At 45.2% G+C, this 19486-nt stretch overlaps 3 protein-coding genes across 3 annotated transcripts in view; 2 read left to right on the top strand and 1 right to left on the bottom strand.

Annotated features, from left to right (window-relative positions):
* Positions 1 to 453: 453 nt before the first annotated feature.
* LOC101764726 (probable esterase D14L) lies at positions 454 to 5489 on the top strand. The gene is made up of 2 exons (XM_004983894.4): positions 454 to 1046; positions 4616 to 5489. Exons 1-2 carry the CDS (start codon positions 676 to 678, stop codon positions 5058 to 5060), a joined length of 816 nt encoding a protein of 271 aa, XP_004983951.1. The 5' UTR covers positions 454 to 675; the 3' UTR covers positions 5061 to 5489.
* Positions 5490 to 13739: 8250 nt separating this feature from the next.
* Positions 13740 to 14644, top strand: LOC101765139 (zinc finger protein 1). Its single transcript, XM_004983895.3, has one exon. It carries the CDS (start codon positions 13856 to 13858, stop codon positions 14540 to 14542), a length of 687 nt encoding a protein of 228 aa, XP_004983952.1. The 5' UTR covers positions 13740 to 13855; the 3' UTR covers positions 14543 to 14644.
* Positions 14645 to 14865: 221 nt separating this feature from the next.
* The window catches only part of LOC101757584 (berberine bridge enzyme-like 14), a 4988-nt gene continuing 367 nt past the window's right edge, over positions 14866 to 19486 (bottom strand). The window contains exons 2-4 of the mRNA XM_012849097.1: positions 19146 to 19394; positions 15416 to 15765; positions 14866 to 14878 (exon numbers count right to left, since the gene is read on the bottom strand). Of these exons, the coding sequence (XP_012704551.1) occupies positions 14866 to 14878; positions 15416 to 15765; positions 19146 to 19394 (612 nt within the window). The remainder of the gene's footprint in view (positions 14879 to 15415; positions 15766 to 19145; positions 19395 to 19486) is intronic.

Here is a 19486-nt window from a genome sequence, read left to right on the forward strand (position 1 = left end):
ATACATTTTTTTAGAAATCATATGTTGTGTTAGTTAAAAAATATATTGATGTGCATATGTATTAAGGAAGCATGAGCACATACATGTTTCGATCTACAAGAAGTGACTTTTCACATTAATCTCATATTAATGTAGAACACCACATCAGTATAAGTCTGAGTTTGACCCAAAACTCAGATGTAAAATAGAAGTTGAAAGATTAATTGGTCAATCTGAGAGTTGATGAACGACGAGTTTACCTAGGTGCTAGGTGCAAAGTTGAGCACAATGCCTATTTTGCTTATCCAATTGAAGCGGAACCGGGCGACCAGGGCTGAACAGTCAGAGGTGCAGAGCAAGCCAACCAACTGGCAGCAATCCGCCACCGCCGCCGTCCCCCCACCAAACCGCCCCCGGCGACCCCGCCCGTCAGCGACGATCCCCGCCGCGCCCCCGTGTCGCCGAAGCCCAAAGCGGCAGCGTCCGCCCGCGTTCCCCTCCCCGACCGGCAGAATCCGGTCCACCCCCCTCGTCCCTTAAAACGCCCACCATTCATCCGTTTCCCACTGTCCCGTCCGTCCTCGGCCCTGCTCGGCTCCTCTGCTCCCCGTATCATCTCCCGTGCCTCGAGAAGGAGAGCAGGAGTGCGCGCGAGAGGGAGAGGGGACTCGGAGGAGGATCCCGGCGGCAGCAAGCATGGGGATCGTGGAGGAGGCGCACAACCTGCGGGTGGTGGGCGAGGGGAAGCGGGGCGTCATCGTGCTGGCGCACGGCTTCGGCACGGACCAGTCCGTGTGGAAGCACCTGGTGCCGCACCTCGTCGCCGACTACCGCGTCGTGCTCTTCGATACCATGGGCGCGGGGCCCACCAACCCGGACTACTTCGACTTCGGCCGCTACGCCACGCTCGAGGGCTACGCGCTCGACCTCCTCGCCATCCTCCAGGAGCTCGGCGTCCAGTCCTGCATCTACGTCGGCCACTCCGTCTCCGCCGTCATCGGCTTGCTCGCGTCCATCTCCAGGCCCGACCTCTTCACCAAGCTCGTGCTCCTCTCCGCCTCCCCGAGGTAATAATCCCCCCCCCCCCCCCTGCTTCCATGCTTTAATTCCTTCCCCTTGTTCATTGTCTACATCTCTTGATTGCGAATCGATCAAGGACCAAAATTGACTGCCGGCTGCCGTGCTTTAATTTTTTTTTGTGAATTGAGCTACAACCTGCACTCTAGGTACTAGTACATGCTAGCAGTAGTAGTACGGACTCCTACCCCCATGAAGGGAACTGTTGGATTTGGGCGCATACTGTGGCTTGTCGCTATGGGGAAATTAGCCCCTTTTGGGGACGACTTGAAACAGGAAATCTATACTATATGCTTGTCAGCATGCATGGCTTGTGGTTCACTGTGAGTCCGTCACTAGAATACCATGTGATCGATTTACTCAATTGGATTGCATATTGCACTCACCTTTCAAGATCAGGTGGTCCGGTTACTCCGGTGTGCGTTGCCTAAATGGTGATAACCTTTATGGATGATGGTGATCAGTCATGGACAAGTACCCGTAACATGACCCATGCTACTTTAATTTGGTTATGGAAAGCAGTTGAGTGTTGTACTGTTGGATCTGAAATTAAACAGTTGATTTGAGAAGGAAATAGGGCCATACCGACATAACTAATGATCATGATAAGGTGCTGTACTGCTGTACTCGATTTATGCAAGGTCGTTGTTGCATGTGGCTACTTAACTGCATGCTTTTTTACCCTCTAGCTTAATATTGATCTTGTCACTAGAATTTACAGAAACGAAATGCTACTTCCATTGTTTGATGGGATTTTAAACTCTTGGGAATTGGTGGTATTAATATGAAAAACCAGCAGTCCTCCAGAAATTAGCCTGTAATCAGAGTTATGCTATTACAAAGGATATGAGAAAAATAATTTTAGACACCTGATTTCCCTGCAAAATCAACCTTGTTGAGGTCACATATACTCATATAGTGAATAACAAAGCTTTGGAGAAGAATTAAAATCTATGTGTTCCTACTGTAACTAGTACTATGAAAGCTAATCCCATTATAAGGTGCACCAAGTGAATTACACGTGCAATTGACCATTGTTTGGCTTTATTGTTCACCTTAAACTGCAGAGGGCATCTTACTATCATTTTGTTGTGCTAATAATTTCCTAGCGAAGATTTGAATCAAAATCTTAGTTCAAAAAAAAAAAAGAGATTTGAATCAAAGAACAAATTAACAAAGGCTGTTTATTTTTCAATTTTCTTTCAGCTAAGAATTATTAAATGTTCTTGTCTTAATATGGTGAAAATGTTATGACCCAAGTGGCCTTGACATATGTGTAGAATTGTAGGGCACACTATATTGTAGTTGATATCCTACTAAAGCAGAACTGAAGCTTGGTGGTACAGTGTATACAGATTGGTGGAGTAAGGCTTTTTAAGGGAGCTAGGGAGTTAATTAGATCACAGCACATTGGATCTGGTTTTCAGTTATGATGAGCATGCTGCTGAATACAGTAGTTGCAGTGTCCTGAATTCTATCCGCATCATTATTCAGTGCATTGTGAATTCTAATTACAGTAAAAAATGTGTTCACATTGGGCAATCCTTTTGATGGCTCCGCACAATGGCACTGGGCATAAGCTACCAGGAGACTTGGTAATCTGCTTTCCATAGTTCCATTCTAACTGCTACACTGGACACAAACTACCAGGAGAATAAACCCAAAAGTTATCACAATACATTATGCTCATAGCTGGATAGTTGCTGAAGCAATAAACCTGAACATTGTGTAGGAAAAGCATGGCCTGTGTTAGGATTTTGAAGAAAACAGTCTTAAACTAGAGATGCTATAATTCAAAAACCAAGGCAACTACTTCGTATCTCCTGTGTATGATCTTGCTTGCCATTGAATCAGATGTATATGACTAACTAATGATGAAAAAAATAGAAAAGAGAGACAAATGTATGTAGTGCAATTCGGGGCTTAATATGCGTACAAAGTATTTAGTGTGCCAAATGTTTGTAGATGACAAGGGGGGACCACTGGAAATATAATGAAAAAGTAAGTGTTAAGGATAGCCTTTTGTTATATGGTTTGTTATTCTTGACATACATTGCTCCAAACACACTTACTTGAAACAAGGATTGTTTATATCTCAAGATGGAAAACTTATCCTGTTTAAGATTTCATGGATCTTAATTGATAGTAATATTAGTACACATGGGATTATGAATTTAGAATCTTGTACATTCTTGCGAGTATAAGTCGAGTCATCAATTTTGTCGTTTGCTTGCACAATACTTGTTTTTGGGGAAATGGGGAGTATTGCTATCACAGCAGTTTTCACATTTTCCAAATTCCAAGCAAAAGGTGAAAATTGCAAGAAAATTCACACTTTCTTCACATAGAAGTTGAACTTGGAAATCATATGGGCTCGGTCTGAGATTTAAGTTCAACTTTGTAGTCTCACTTGCAAGCTTCCTAGATATTGCTGATGTTTGAAGTTCATTTCATTGTGTAAATCAATAACTGGACCCTTTTAAGACGCCCTCCTTGTCTCATGTCCCATTTTCCCAAATAACACTAATAATTTCAATTAATATTTTCTTAAATATAGACAGTGGGTTTGTTTAGAGAAGAGATATAAGCAACATGGGATGAACAGAGGTCGATGAATTTATGCTCTTAGTAAATTCTTAGCTTGTTATTTCTACCTGATCTGTGAATCATGGTTCATATGGCTACACCAGATATAAACTTTTAAAAGTTTATGGTGGTTTTCATGGCCCTCTATTTGGAGTAAGGAACCCAATCTTCCATATTTTACTTGGATGAAAATATGAAATACGGAAATGTCATGTTGGACCTTGTCAAGGTGCTGTGCCACCTTTTGCCTGCTGAATTGGGTTTGTCTCAATCAAGTTTAGTTCTCAAGTTCAAGACTGAGTGACAAATTTGTAAAACATAGGGTCTAAACTGATTTTTCCTTTGGAGAAACAAAACATTTGCATGTTTAGTAATTGGAACTGGATGCATGACCTGACCCTTATCACCTTTTTTGCACATGTTCTAGGTGTCATTTTCTAAAGTTACTCGGATCTGATCATGTAGAATTCTTGGAGCAAAAAATCAGATTGTGGTGAAGCATGGACATTTGATCCAAAAATTAACTTTATATCTCACTCATCCCTCTTTATATGATTATAATCTGATACTGATGTTCAGTGGAACAAGTTAGGTTTGAGTGGCATTAAAATTCTTTTTTTCTTTTGGTAAAAGTCACAACTTCATCTGAACCTTCCTTCTAAAACTTGGAAATCAATTATACTTCTATCTACTACTTGACAAATTTCTTTCGTTAAATGATGCATCCTCTTGAATAAGAAGATGTTAGTGTAGCAGACATCACCTGAATTCTGCAGTTCATCTTCCATTAAAAATGCAATTGAAGACCATGTTTGCATGCTGAATATCTGCTAAATAGGATACGCCTGTAGATATAGAAGCACTTCATTCCTCGATTAAATATCTATTGTTCTATGTCTTTTATGGTTTTGCTTTTGTATAAATTGCATCTTTATTTATTTTCATCAATTCTATTTTGTCTTTAACGAAATAGGTACCTGAATGATGTGGACTATTATGGAGGCTTTGAGCAAGATGAGCTTGATGAGCTCTTTGAGGCCATTCGATCAAACTACAAGGCATGGTGCTCAGGTTTTGCACCACTATGTGTTGGAGGGGACATGGAATCGGTGGCAGTTCAGGAGTTTAGCCGGACACTCTTCAACATACGTCCAGACATTGCACTTAGTGTTGCCCAGACGATCTTCCAGAGTGATGTGCGCAGCCTCCTTCCGCTCGTTAGTGTCCCATGCCACATCGTTCAGAGCACCAAGGATCTTGCAGTGCCAGTCGTTGTGTCTGAGTACCTGCACAAGCACCTCGGCAGTGATTCTATTGTTGAGGTGATGCCATCTGAAGGCCATCTCCCTCAGCTCAGCTCTCCAGACATCGTCGTTCCTGTCTTGCTTCGACACATTCAGCATGATATTGCAGTCTAGGTTGGGCAACAATTCCTCAAGACGATGAGCATCCGAAACTGTCTGCTGTCTATTTTTATCCCACTTAATTGTTCAACGTAGGATTTGCATCTGTTTGATGTTCTAATAAGATTTCCATGGTGTTGTGAAGTGTTGGCGGTGGAAATTGTAGTATATATGTCTGTGTAATCCATTTGCCGTCTAATGTAGGCTACCATGTTGGATGCTCTGACATCTTTAAGTTCTTCAGAAACTCTTCATGTCATTTTGTTGTTTTCCCATGAAACTGAGGCTGCTGCCCTGTTGTATATGTTGGCGTCTATGACCAGTTTAGACTGAAGGATATGATTCTGTAGTTTTATGCTTCTTTGTGCAGTAGATGGATTGGATCAAATTACGAAGGGACTCCTTCCAGGCCTCCAATAAACAATGTAAATGCAAATTATTCAACTATGTTGTATACCGAACTTGATTGCAACAGGTTGTTATCGGTCGCTGTGCTCCTAGAGGTCGCTGCTACCTATAAACTGCTGAAGTTCTACAAGAATGCAATTCTCTTTCTGTGGCCTATTTTTATTTCCCAGCTGTACTATTGTTTTGGTCTTACTATCAGACCAGCTGCATGTGTGGTCACGGATCACTGTTGAAGGATAATGTTGAGATAAATTTGTTTTTATTGTTTACCAAAATGAACTATTTTCATTCTTTCAAGTTGATTTTCCCCAGAATTCAGTTTATAAGAACTATTTTTAATGGAGGATCTTATTGGAAGACAATGTATCAGCTCTTATTTTTAATCGGTTCAGCATAGGCAAAAATGCTCACGGTATTTCTGTCTGAACTAGAACTCTAGAAGTCACCTGCAAACCCGAAGAAAGTCTTTTTTTCAATAAAATGGCAAAAATAGATCAATTGCATACATGGGCCCCTTTTAGCCCATAACTGGCTGACTGCCCCTGTCCACTAGACCACGGCCCAGGCCTGCTTCAATGTGGGTTAGCCCAAGACTTTGGGCCCACATTATGGGCCGATAGGCCCGTCGTTTATAACTGGCCGATAGGCCCATTAACATTTGCTGAGAAACAATTAGCCATGTTTGAAAGTAGCATAAACTAACTATTAGTGCATAAACTATTGTTAATGATCTCAAGAAATTACATGAAAACAGGTACATATTAGTGTGACTGAGGGAAAATTTGTCCTGTTGCCAGAAAGGAAATCAGACTGTAGGAAATGGAAGAAACTGAGTGGGGAAACAAATTGTGCATGCCTGTTGAGTAATTTCCTCTTCCCAGGAAGCACCATGTGTCTGAAGTCCGAGCATATGTGAAGCTTTGAAATTTTTCGTCTGCAAGGAGGAACAATGAATCAAAACACAAGATCTCAAAGTTGTCCCAATTCAATTGAACAAAAGAAAATACAAGTACTAGTATAAGGCCCGGGAGACAACAGAGACATCTGGCCAAATTTCGTCGGCGGAGATAGATGACCAAATATTTCTGGGAAGGATTTTTTTTTTGAACGAACTTCTCGGAAGGATTCCAGTGCAGGATAAGTTCAAACTGCCATTTTATTGCCATACTGTTCTCACTCCTGACCCGGGCAAAGCTTTTCCCGTACAAGAAGCTTCCACGAATTATCAGTAAGAAGACGAAGCATGAGCGCACAGGTCAGCAGGAAGACCTACTACACTGAGGGACGAATCGTTTTTGACTCGTACCTGAACCTACTTGACACATCAAGCTTGCATGATTAGCGTGCAACTGATGGTGGCTGCTGTTCCCGTGCGTGGATGTTGACATTCCTGCTGCTGAAATGGACACCTGGCCGTGTGGAATTCATCTTCCTGTTTTTTACCCCCTTGGAAGGGCTTCTGGAATTCATCTTGATCTAATAAGAACTGAAAACTCCTCTGCATTGTGGACCGTGGACTTGTTTCTATTGGTAAACCCCAGTGAAAACAAGGCACATGAATTCAGAGTACTTTTGGTAGAATACCCGTGCATTTGGCTGTCTATCTTTTTGTAAATTTTATCTGCTAGCTTCTGATGAACAGAATGAATGTTCTCAGGAAGGAGTCCTGCAATACTTCAATATATTTGTAGACGATGATTGGTTAACTGACTTGAAGCGTCTGCATCAACAACTCTTAGCTTACTTTTATGTTGGATAATTCAATTATTCGTTCATCTGTAAACCTCATTACAAGTTTTAAATTGACATTATGGGACCTATCACCTGTAATGCACTTTGCCTTCATAACTCGAGTTTTTCTTAATCAAAATAAAAGTAGTGATTTAGTAATTGCCTGAAACTCCCACAAAAAGTAATAAGAACAAACAAAAAGAAGACTATCCATTGCCAAACGACCGCACAATGGACCAAGAGCAAGCATCAGAGCATCAGGGAGGGAAAAAGTATTATGTTCAAATGAGTAAAATAATACTAGTATAGCGACTGGGCACATTTGTGAAATCACCATAGGCCACGGACCAAGAGTCAGGATTAGAGCGTAATGTGTTTGAACATATTTGTAGCTCTGAAAAGTGAGGTCTGCAAGGTGTAAAAACTAAATTCAAACACGAAATCTCAGAGATTTTCCATTCAAATGAACGATAGAAATACTAGTATAATGTCTTGGACACACCAGACAGCTTGAACATCTGGCGTAAACTTGTCGGCTGATCTGGCCTTTTTCCCTGTAAGAAGCTTCCCCGAATTATATGTAGGAAGAACATGATGCTACCAAGCAGAGTGCAGGTGTCAGCAAGACGACCTGCTGCGGTGAAGTATGGATCCTAGTAACTGACTCTACTTGAGTTCTTGACAAATCGAGCATGATTAGTATGCAAGCAAAAGGTCAGCTGCTGTTCCCCATGGTAGATGACTAGATGTTGAAGTATTGCTGCTGCTGAAAAAGTGAAAAGGATCCATGCGTGTGGAAATATTCATGTAGGATCTGAAAATGATCCTGTCCATTTTGGATCTTGGACCTGTTTCAACCGGTACATAAATTAATCCCAGTGAAAAAGGCAAATAAAGCACTTGTAGTTGAGTACACGTGCGTTTGGTTTGTCTACCCTTTTAGTGGTTGATTTTCGAGCACCTAATGAAGGAAATGAAGCTTCTTAGAAAACAGGTCTAGCAATAGTTTTATGATATTTTCGTGTACTTTGGTCGCTTGATTGGTTTGATTTGAAGCGTCAGCATCAACAACTTGTTAGAGACGGAGTTAGTATCATCAAGAGCACATGGTGTTGGACTCTTGGTAAGACGCCGCCACCTAATCTGATGTAATCCTCCGTACAACAATCATAAGAGATGCTAGATGCAGATGGCAGCTAAGTAATTAAGATTGTCGCTGAGACTCAGCCAGCCTCACCATAAGGATGCAGTGATGCTTCTTTTTTTTCATAGCCAGAAGTATTGAACAGATTCAGGCTTATTGAACAGATTGACTTTGAGCAGATTTTTGTTCTACACCTACACATCATGGACATGATTTAAATAACTGTGGCAGTCTATTCTCACAGAGCCAACATAAAAAGAAAGATTGTTATGACTTTTGTATGCTCCTTCCAGCCACAGATCCAGTCCACGAAACTAGGTATGACCACTATTTATATGTGAAGGTACGGTGCGTTTCATATATACAAATCTACTTACATAATTTTCATGTTGATTTAGGTGTGCCTAACAGCAGGCTGTTGTTTAAGTTTTTCCTATTTTATTTACTATTATCAAGGAAGCTTATGCTGTTGTTTCTCTATGACGACGTTCACCAAATTGCATTAAACAAATACCCAAATTTGTAAATGCATTTTAGTGGTGGTGGTAGGGCCTCCTTTCCATAAGGATGCATCATGCATCTTTAAAAATGATTTGGTCAAGGGTATTTTCACGCACTTAATGACTTCTACATCTGAGTCCAATATAAGTCTATTCGAGATTATTATTGGCCAATAACTTTTACTTTAACAAATAAAAACTAAAAAATCAAATAGATTGATAATAAAAGATTAATGACGTTACTAATCTATCTCAGAGAAACACTTTCATAATAAAAAATATTTATATCTAAAATAATATATTTTCATAGATATTACTTGCCAAATTGTCGTGTTATAAACCATATGTCCATGTCCTAAATCCTAATGAACTAATCGTGGAAGTAGACGATGATATATACAATAGTCACACAAGGCGATGGCATTGGTATATGCATGTTCCAGAAATTAATGATATGATGTCCCAATGCAATTACACTGTTTTAAACTACAACAATGAACAAATTTTCTTCAAATTTTCTTCCTTTATGTTTTCTAAGGCCATTGTCGATGGAGGTTTCATGGACAATAAATGAGCTGCCATGTATGCAATTGTGATGACATGTCACAATATTTATGAGATGAGGGAAGAACCTAGTTTTATGGAGATGAAACCATGTGTACACTGTTTTCAAGATAGTTGTGTCTTGCATGTAGCATTGAAAATAGGGACGGACCGGACATGGATGTACAGATATACACCCAATATTTTTTGCAAAACACTAGCAGTTTGTATGTATATACTCACAGTTTGTCAAGACCGTGTATATTTGAGCCTGAGCACTTAGAAATAGCCCAGCCAATATCCCAAACTCCCTCCACCCTCCTTTTGCCTCTCTCACATGCAACGATGGGCTGGCCTGTTAGTATTGCCCACATCTGCAGTCTGCACAAAAGCCACCTCGTCATGCAGGCGCGCTATCCAAACCAGGCCAGATGCGAGCAGCGAGCTAGCGCCGAGGTTAGGGGCAGGCCAACATCATATCGGCGGGAGAGAGTAAACGCTGTCACGCGCGGATTGCTACGCCGGCGGCCGCCCGTAAGCTTAGAGAAGGCACCGAGGTCATTGTGGATTCTTAGTTCTTTGACGAGTGGAAGTGAGGAAAGGAAGGGAAGGGCATCAGCTAGCATCTCATCTATAGAAGGTTTGCGCCTCCGTGATGACCACGTCTGGCTGTAGTTGGTACACGATTAATAGCTACTCATTAATATCAATTGCTAGTTTCGGTTGTACATCAGCAAAATTTTTTTTTGAAATTCCCCTAATCTTCATCTGCAAATGGATAATGATCACATTGAAGTAGAGAAACTGAAATTGCAAGGACAAAGTGACATGTGGTGTTGATAATTCATGAAGATTAACATGACTATATGACTAAATTTTTGAAGATGATAGACAATTTATAGTGTTGATAAGCTTTTGTATGACCGTGGGGGAGATGAGTGCTATGTGCCATGTTAGGTTATGATGATTTCAACGAGCAAGCTATTGCAAGACAAAGATATATTGCAATAGCGCCATGACAACCTTGAGGATGTGATTTTTCAAGAGAAGTGTAAAATCGTGTAGCAACGACAATCACCTAGACGTGAAGTATAATACACTGTGTTATAATTGCTTATGCGGATTTTTTTCCTTCTTTATGGAGGTATAATGTTTGGAATCTCCGTACACCCAATTCTGAAATCCATCCTGCGTCCGCTACTGCTTGGAAATAACAAAGGATGAAACCATGAATTGTATGAGCTATTTCATCCATGAACTAAATGCACTCCTATTATGCTTATGTGGCATTCTTGAAAATATAAACGTGAAATCTTACACTGAGAATGGCCAATCAAAACGTGAAGAACTTTCGTCGCTGCGAACTCCAAGTTCGGTCAATTCACATTACTAGACTGCTAACAAGAACAAAGAGCCATGCGTGCGTACGCCTGCAAGCTGCTGCAGTTCCTGTGACCACACAAGTGGTCACAGAAAACTAGTATCGATATCCATTATTTTCCACGTGATTACGTGAAGGCTGCTAAGCTGTAGTTATCAATCACAAGTATCACGCGCGCTAAACCACTTTGAATACATATAATAAATACATAACGTGAGTCTTTGAATCACAAGTATCACAAGTTTCTTACTTTGTGTGCAACTTGTATTTGCAAAATTTTGACTGACAACCCTCTTTATATGAGAATAAATTTTAAATACTTGGATGCTTTATATTCCAAAAAGAATATGTACACATATATGAGAGATTCTAGAGTGATTGAAAAAAATAAGAGCCGTCCATCCCAAGAAAAAAAACGACGGAAATAAAGGAAATACCATGAAAGAAGTACCAATTGCTGGCTGATCGGGCCACTAGCTAAATCGTGGATCGGTGTAATTGGGTAAAAATGGATGGACGAGACACTGACGTGTAACTGGAATTTGCATGGTGAAAGTCTAAAACGTGGAGTATTTAGGCAACAGGTCAAGTAAGTACGCAGTCAAAAACTGGTCTGGTCTTTGATGGCTTGTGTGTGCTGTTCTTATTATCCGCCGTGGGAAAGCCAAGCCTAACATGCGGCAAAGAACACGTGTGAATTATTTGTTCTGGAATAATTTTCTTCCGATCGATTTGCCATTTCCGGGAAGTTGCTACTGGTCTTAAAGCACCAAGTAGGAGAACATCACATCTAGATGCTGGGCCTACGGCTATGGCTGTCTTCTCCGGTACAGTCGATATCATTTTTTTTCAGGGAGTTGAGATCTTAGCTTTTAGTTAAATACTTGCTGTTTCGTTGATCATGTTTCCCAGCGGGGAAAGTTATATCACACTCGAGTATTTTAAGGAGCTCTTACACACGATTTTTTGGACCAATCGATGAACGCCACGCCTCTATTCTTCTCCAAGTCCGGCAATGGCGTCGACGAACCTTTAGGGTTGGATTTCAGGGTTTGCGTTTGGGGATTGGGGGTTGGGTTTACCTGTAGCCTCCGGGCCTAGAAGGAAGCTCAGGGTGGCTTGCCGGCCGGCGGCGGTGATGGTCGAGACGGCCGGGTGGCGGGGGTCCCCGGTTGGGCGGTGGAGGCGGCGGGGGCGTTGGGCTTCAATTTTTTAGCGTCGGCGACGATGGAGGGCGGCGGCGGAGGCGCCGCTGGAGCTACGGGTGGCGATGGCGGCGGGGGAGACGCGCCTCGCTAGTTTCTGCGTGAGAGGATAAGGTCTCGCGTGGGGGAAGAGACAAGGGGATGGAAGGTTTCATCAAGGCCATCCATCTTTGATCCGGTGGTCCAAACATTCGAGTGCGGGAAGGCCCTCCAACACTCGAGTATTTCATAGACAACCCCCTCCGAGCAGGATATCAGTTCACCTAGATTGTGACATTACTGAGAAACGAGTATACAGTTAATAGTGACAAAGTGTGTATAAAAACTGCCATGCTATCTGATGGCTAAGTTCTTTGGAGAAAGTGCATAATACCAAATTGACATGTGCTTTAGATTTTTCAAATTTAATTAGCCGCATTTAACACAAGAGTGGTCTATCTGATCACATCTATAAATTAGTATTGTTCTAGAGACACCAACTTGGTCTTAAAGTTAATAATTAAAAATCTTTTGGTTAGGTTCGCTGTGATGAAAGCTACACGCCCGAGTCTGAGTTTCCGACTTATCATGGTTTCTCGCTTGCGGTTAATGTATGCAGTTAATTAGTTACAATTAACTAATGAATTCATTAGTGATGGTGTAATAAAAATCTGGATGTCAGAGCCTCAAATACACGATTTTCTATACAAATGTTTAATCAAATGCAAGCTGCAAATAAATTCCAAAATTGGATGTTTCATGTAATGTGTTCGCAAATAAAATTGGTAGCGAATTTTTTTGGAAAAAGCTAAATCTCACCCGGTGAAACAGAGACTTTCCTCATCCAAATTTTTCTTTACCCCCATTCCCCCTTTCTTCTCCAACTCCGGCCAAATTCCGGCGAGATTAGCGGCGCCGATGTTAGGGGTTCGGGGTTTTCGGGTTGGGTGCTCATTGCCGGCCCTAGAGGGAAGGCCGGTGGCGGCGGGTCGGCTCTGCGGAGGTGACGGGCGCGGGGGCATCGCCGGCCAGGCGGGGGTGGAGGGCGGTTGGGCGGTGCCGGGGTGGGGGAACAACGATGGCGGAGGCGGTGGTGGGAGGGGTAGGGAGGCGGCCGGCGCGGGCGGTGGGTGACGGACTAGGTGGCGGGTGGCGGGAGGTCGAAGAAGAGGTTGGGAGGTAGAAGAAGCAGCGCCGACCGTCGGATGTAAATCGGATGGCTCAAAAAATCGAATGAGGGAAGACTCTGTTTCATCCGGGTGAGCTATAAACCGACCATTTTTTTTTATCTTAGCTAGAGAGACGAGAGCTCATCGAGTGTTGCTGTGGGGCTGAAAATCGGGTATAGCTGTGGCCTGTGGGCCTGCATGCGGACCAAGTTCGTAGTTTGCTCCGCGCATGAATAGCTCAATCCAGTGCACTTCTTTTTCCTTTTTTTTGACCTTTCAGCTTTCCTCGTGGAAAAGTGAGCTGCGCTTGTTCCAGTGTGCACACGCCGCCTACTTGGCGTCCAGTGGCGCCCGCCCGCACTGCACATGCCGAAGCCGAACGCCTTGCCATTCTTTCCACCGGCTCAGGTGGCCACCCGCGACCCAACCGCTCACGTTCGCCGAGTCGCCGCCGCTCGCCGCTGAGCTCAATATACTATTCGCAACTTGGCTGCCCCGCGAATGCGCGAACTAACGCAGCAACGGCCACCGCCCGCATGTTTGACTCGACCTCTTCACTCTTCTTCACCAAACACGTTGCTTCCCCGCTCCCTATATATATACACACCAGCCACTCCAGACTCCACCCTCGTCTTCCATCTCCGATCCACCCATCTCCAGCTGCCACCGCGTGCCCGAGTCCAATACCTAAAAGTCCAACCCCACCGCCACCGCCACCACCACCACCAGAGTTCTCGTCAGCTGCCAGCCATGGTCGCCGGCTTCGAAGCCCTTCTCGACCCGACGGCGCTCTCCCTGGCCCTGCCGGCCGCGCCGGGGCTCAAGAAGGAGGACTACCTCGCCATCTGCCTCGCCGCGCTCGCCAGCACGCGAGGGACCGGCCTAAAGGTGGCCGGGTTCGTGCCGCCCGGCGGGACGTGGTGCCCGCTGCCCATCGCCTCGGCGCCGCCGCCCGCGCGGGAGGAGGAGCTCCGGTTCCGCTGCGCGGTCTGCGGTAAGGCCTTCGCGTCGTACCAGGCGCTCGGCGGCCACAAGTCCAGCCACCGCAAGCCGCCCACGGGGGAGCAGTACGCCGCCGCCGTCGCCCCAGCGCAGCAGGCGGCGGACTCCGAGGAGACGACGACGTCTTCGTCGGGAGGGGCCGCTGGCACTGCCGGCGGGCCGCACCGGTGCACCATCTGCCGGAGGGGCTTCGCGACCGGCCAGGCGCTCGGCGGGCACAAGCGCTGCCACTACTGGGACGGCTCGTCGGTGTCGGTCTCCCTGTCCGCGTCGGCGTCGGCGTCGGCGTCCGGGACTGGGTCGTCGGCTGTAACCGTGAGGAACTTCGACCTGAACCTGATGCCCGTGCCGGAGAACGCCGGGATGAAGAGGTGGGTTGAGGAGGAAGAGGTGCAGAGTCCGCTGCCTATCAAGAAGCGCAGGATGTCGGATTAATTCACTAGCTGCTGACCTCGTGTGTCCATCGGTGCTTCATGTAAATCGTTTGATTCATTGATTCGTTTATTGACACTAATAAATTATTTCGTTTTCCTGCCATCAAATATTGTGATTATTAAGAACGCGGCGAGATGTAGGATTGTGCTGCGTGCCATTTCTAATGTTTACTTCCTCTCGTATTTCTTTAAATTTTCGTTTGATTGATGAGATTATCAGAAAAAAGTTTACTAGATGGAACAAACCGCAAATTATCAGAGGATCAGGTGTTTTACCATATTTGAAGCTTTCCGCAGTTAGGTCTAAACGGAAAATTAAAGAAATCAAACACAAAACCTGAAAAATGCTCCATTCAAATGGTCAACATAATTTTTAGTATAATATTAATGCCAGCTTTTGAACATCCGGCCTACTTTTGACATAAGAGTTAGAGTTAGATAATCGTTCTTGAGTCGTAGTGTAATTGATCGACTCAATAGACCAATCAGGATTGATAAGCAATTGAAGATGGATGTACTCACGGGTTGATTTCAGAACGCGTTCACTACGGGAAACAGACAGTTCGCCGAGTGCCTGGGGCACTCGGCGAAGGCCAGAAAACCCTCGGCGAAACGTTTGCCGAGTGTAACACTCGGCAAACGACACTCGGTAAAAATCTTGACGGCAAACACTGGTTCGCCGAGTGTTTTGTGTCGGGCACTCGGCAAAGACTTTGCCGAGTGCCCAGAAAACACTCGGCGAACAATTATTGAAAAAATAAAAAAAAATCATCTCCACCGCCACCACCTGCTCCTGCTCCGCCGCCGCCGCCACCGCTGCCGCCACCTGCTCCGCCGCCGCCGCCGCTGCCGCCGCCGCCGCCACCATCCACACCGCCGCCAGCCACCGCCGCGGATGGCCCAGAAGAGGTCCTTCCCCATGGTGCTCCTGTTCAGCAGCCTCCCCTCGGCGTCTACCATGACGGCGTCGAGGACGTTGTCGGCGGAGAGGCCGTACTTGCGCGACAGGGCGCCGAACCCGCCGCCGCCGACGGTGGGGCAGTTGCCCGCGGGGAACCCGAACGTTTGGTTGGCGACGGCGGCGGCGTAGTAGAGCTCGCTGAGCGTGGCGCCGGACCCGACCCAGGCCTCGGCTCTCGACGCGTCGATGTGGATGGCGCGGAGCTCGCCGAGGTCGAGCACAGTGAAGTGCTCTTGGGGGTCGACGGAGGCGTAGGAGAGGCCCTCGTAGTCGTGGCCGCCGCCACCGCCACCGCCACCACCTGCTCCTGCTCCGCCGCCGCCGCCACCACCGCCGCCACCTGCTCCGCCGCCACCATCCACACCGCCGCCAGCCACCGCCACTGCTTCCTGCCGCCACGCCATGAAGCAGATCCGGTGGAGGGGCGTCGGGCGGCGGCGGATCCGGGACCGGGGGCGGCGGGCGGCGGCGGATCCGGGGGCGGCGGGGCCGGGGGCGCCGAGCGGCGGGGGGCTCCGGGCGGGGCCGGGGGCGCCGGGCGCCGGGCGGCGCTAGCGGCGGGGCCGGGGGAAGGTGTGGCGGCGGGGTCGGAGGAGAGGAGAGGGGAGGGGGCCCGCCGGATCCGGCCTCGAGGCGCGCGTGCGGCGGCGGCAGGAGGCGTGCGGTGGCGGCGGCCGGAGGCGTGCGGCGGCGGCGGCGGCAGGAGGCATGCAGGAGGCAGGAGGCAGGAGGGGAAGAGGCAGGGGAAGAGAGGAGAGACTAGTGGGGGGAGGGGGCCGAGCCGGGGGGGGGGGGGTATTTTAATTTGTTGTGGCCGTCTGTTTGCCGAGAGTCCTACGTGGACACTCGGTAAACGGTTGATTTGCCGAGTGTCCACCATAGGACACTCGACAAATGTTTTTTGAAAAAAATTTAAAAAATATCCAACAGTTTTAAAAAAATACCAAATTTTCACACGAACCAATATAGGTTCTCTACTGACTATACAAAAAGTTTTGTAGTCAAACCGAACTCGACCGTCACTTCGACTCTAAATTTTATCGAATCCTTCTCAAAGTTACTATTCTTCTTCTGAGATGCTTCGGTTCGTAATCATCGTACATGATGAAATGTGCAAAACCTTCTCAATTTTTTTCCACAGCCTCCACGTATTATATCATCACATCATGGCAAATCTCATAATTTTCAGACTTTGATTGTTTTTTTTACAATTTAAAAATACTACTGCCACACGTTCATGGTCGTGTTTCCTGAACAAGATGTTCGAAATTTCTTTTCATTTCATGGGTCAGGTCTCAAATTGGTCCAAATAACATGAATATCATTTTTCTACTCATTTTATTCCATAATTTGAATCACTTGCAGTTCAAATTTGACTTATACTAAAAATTCCCTTGAAATGCAATTAATTAAATAAATATAGCAAATAAATTCAAAAATATACCAAATTTTAACATGGAGTACCACATGTTGTATGTGGGGAGTAGAAAAAATTTCATGGTGAAAAGCGGAAAAAAAATTATTTTTTTGCCGAGTGTAAAAAAAACACTAGGCAAACCCCCCTCTTTGCCGAGTGTTTTTTTGACACTCGGCAAACCCCCCTCTTTGCCGAGTGTTTTTTTTGACACTCGGCAAAGAGGGGGCTTTGCCTAGTGTTTTTTTTGACACTCGGCAAAGAGGGGGCTTTGCCTAGTGTTTTTTATTTGACACTCGGCAAAGAGGGGGCTTTGCCGAGTGTTTTTTATTTGACACTCGGCAAAGCCCCGATTTGCCGAGTGTTTTTGGCTTGGCACTCGGCAAAGAGCTTGTTTGCCGAGTGTCCGAAAAAAAACACTCGGCAAAAAGAAAACACTCGGCAAATTTAAGATTTCCTGTAGTGGTTGCTTATATTCATATGTGAAATGATCCACTCCATTTTGAGGATCTTCAACTTCTTACGAATGGAAAGTTCCACTGAAAAATTAGATAAGGTACCCTTTGGTATGAATGAATTTTATTCTCTCTAGTTTTAGTAATTACTTAAGTTGCTTTTGATCAACAAGATGAAGCTTCTTAGACATGGGGTAGCACAACAATACTTTTAAATATTCTTGTATATCAATCGATTAATTGTTCAAAGTGTCTACACGAATTGTTAGATATGATAGTTCTAATCATGAGAACTAAGAAGAATCATGTTTAGTAAAGTGTTGTCACACCTTGACAGATGCGAGGTCAATCGGTAGCACAAAATAGAAGATGATTTCCTTTAATGAGATCAATAGCAATGTGCAGAGGTGCCACTGCAGCTAATCCTGTTGGACCTAGAGGCATGTTGATTTAGACACGGCACCAAATTGCTCCATGTGCCATGATCTTCATGATTATAGCGATAATCTAGGGGGGTACATCTTAAAGAGGAACAACCATGCCTGAAGCTCTCTCTATGTACCAATTGCATCCCAAACGCTCCCACCCACACCATCACCACAAAAAAAAAAGAATTAATCTCCAGATGTCTCTAACAAATAAAGGTTAGTTTACTTTTATATAGAGAAAAAGGTTGAGTTTTGTAGGAGGGGAACTTTGTCTCCGTTCATACTAAAATGTGATGAAGTGGCTAATGTTCTTCTTGGGTGTTATAGTTTTTGAAAACCATAGTATCTAAAAACTTACGTTTTCTTATGCATTGTATGAAATTACACAGTATGTATTTTGTATTTTTTAGAAAATCAAGTTGGGTTCGATGGATGGAGTATTTGATGTAACATTTTGTTATAAACACATGATTATTAATCTAACTAGATATTATATACAAATAGGTGAATAAGTAAATTAAAGCGTGAGTACTACTTTAGTATTTATGGATGTAGATTATTATTAGAGTGTGTACATTGGCAAAAGGAAATATTGTCAAGCGATACAACGACAGAAGCTACTATAAACAATTATAATATTTGCTTAGCATTGATTATGTTTCCATAAAACAGTTATGTAGAGCGTGAAATTTTGGTTGGACTAACAAGATTGATTCATGTGTAATCGATGTTGTACCAGGATGCACTTTATTCCTAGGGAAGCGGCTACGCGGAACCCATGGATGAGAGCCTCATACTCGGCCCCATTGTTGGTGTCCTTGTAGTGGATTTGGAGGACGTATTTGAGCTGCTTGCCTTTTGGGGTTATGAAGAGGACCCCGGCGCCAGCCCCTTAAAGGTTGAGGGTGCCGTCAATGTACATCGTCCAGTGCTTCGGCCTCTCCGGGGAGGACGGCTCATTGGCGAAGACGAAGACTTCCCGGTCTGGTGAAGTGAAGCTTCCATCATCACCCTTGTCGTAAGGGTTTGGAGTTAAGGTGAGGCGAGGGTTCTGGAACTCGCCGCAGTCCGAAAACTGGGTGGGTCGGGTGGGTCATCAGATTGGATCTGGTTCGACTGCGTGAGTTTTTGGGAAAACACAACAGCCGTATTCCTGAGGCTGAACGGGGCGCGTGGAGGGTCATGGTCCGACCTTCCGGGACGTAAAGCTGACTCGAAGAGGGTGATGCACTCAGTGATGGTAGCGCTGATGAGATCTAGCCCCGCGATTAGATCAGAGGGCGTAGTTGGGCGGGTTGTCGTGAGGATGTGCGGAACTCTCTCCACGCGAAAGAGAGATTACTGACCTGCTGGACGATTGGAGCCATGATCCTTGGGTGAAGACCTTGTTCTGTTGATGCAGATTCGACGGATGCCGAGCTGGCGAAGGTGGCGGTGGAGTTGCAATCCACCGGCATGCTTCCGAAGCAGAGCTCGATCGGGTCAGCGAGGAAGTCTTTTATGCTCTCGTGGAAGATGACACCGGGGTGAGATGCCATCCGGCGAGTCCGAAAACTAGGTGGGTCGGGTGGGTCATCAGATTGGATCTGGTTCGACTGCGTGAGTTTTTGGGAAAACATAACAGCCGTATTCCTGAGGCTGAACGGGGCGCGTGGAGGGTCATGGTCCGACCTTCCGGGACGTAAAG

This window comes from Setaria italica, chromosome IX, assembly GCF_000263155.2.
Source record: "Setaria italica strain Yugu1 chromosome IX, Setaria_italica_v2.0, whole genome shotgun sequence".
Taxonomy (NCBI): Eukaryota; Viridiplantae; Streptophyta; class Magnoliopsida; order Poales; family Poaceae; genus Setaria; species Setaria italica.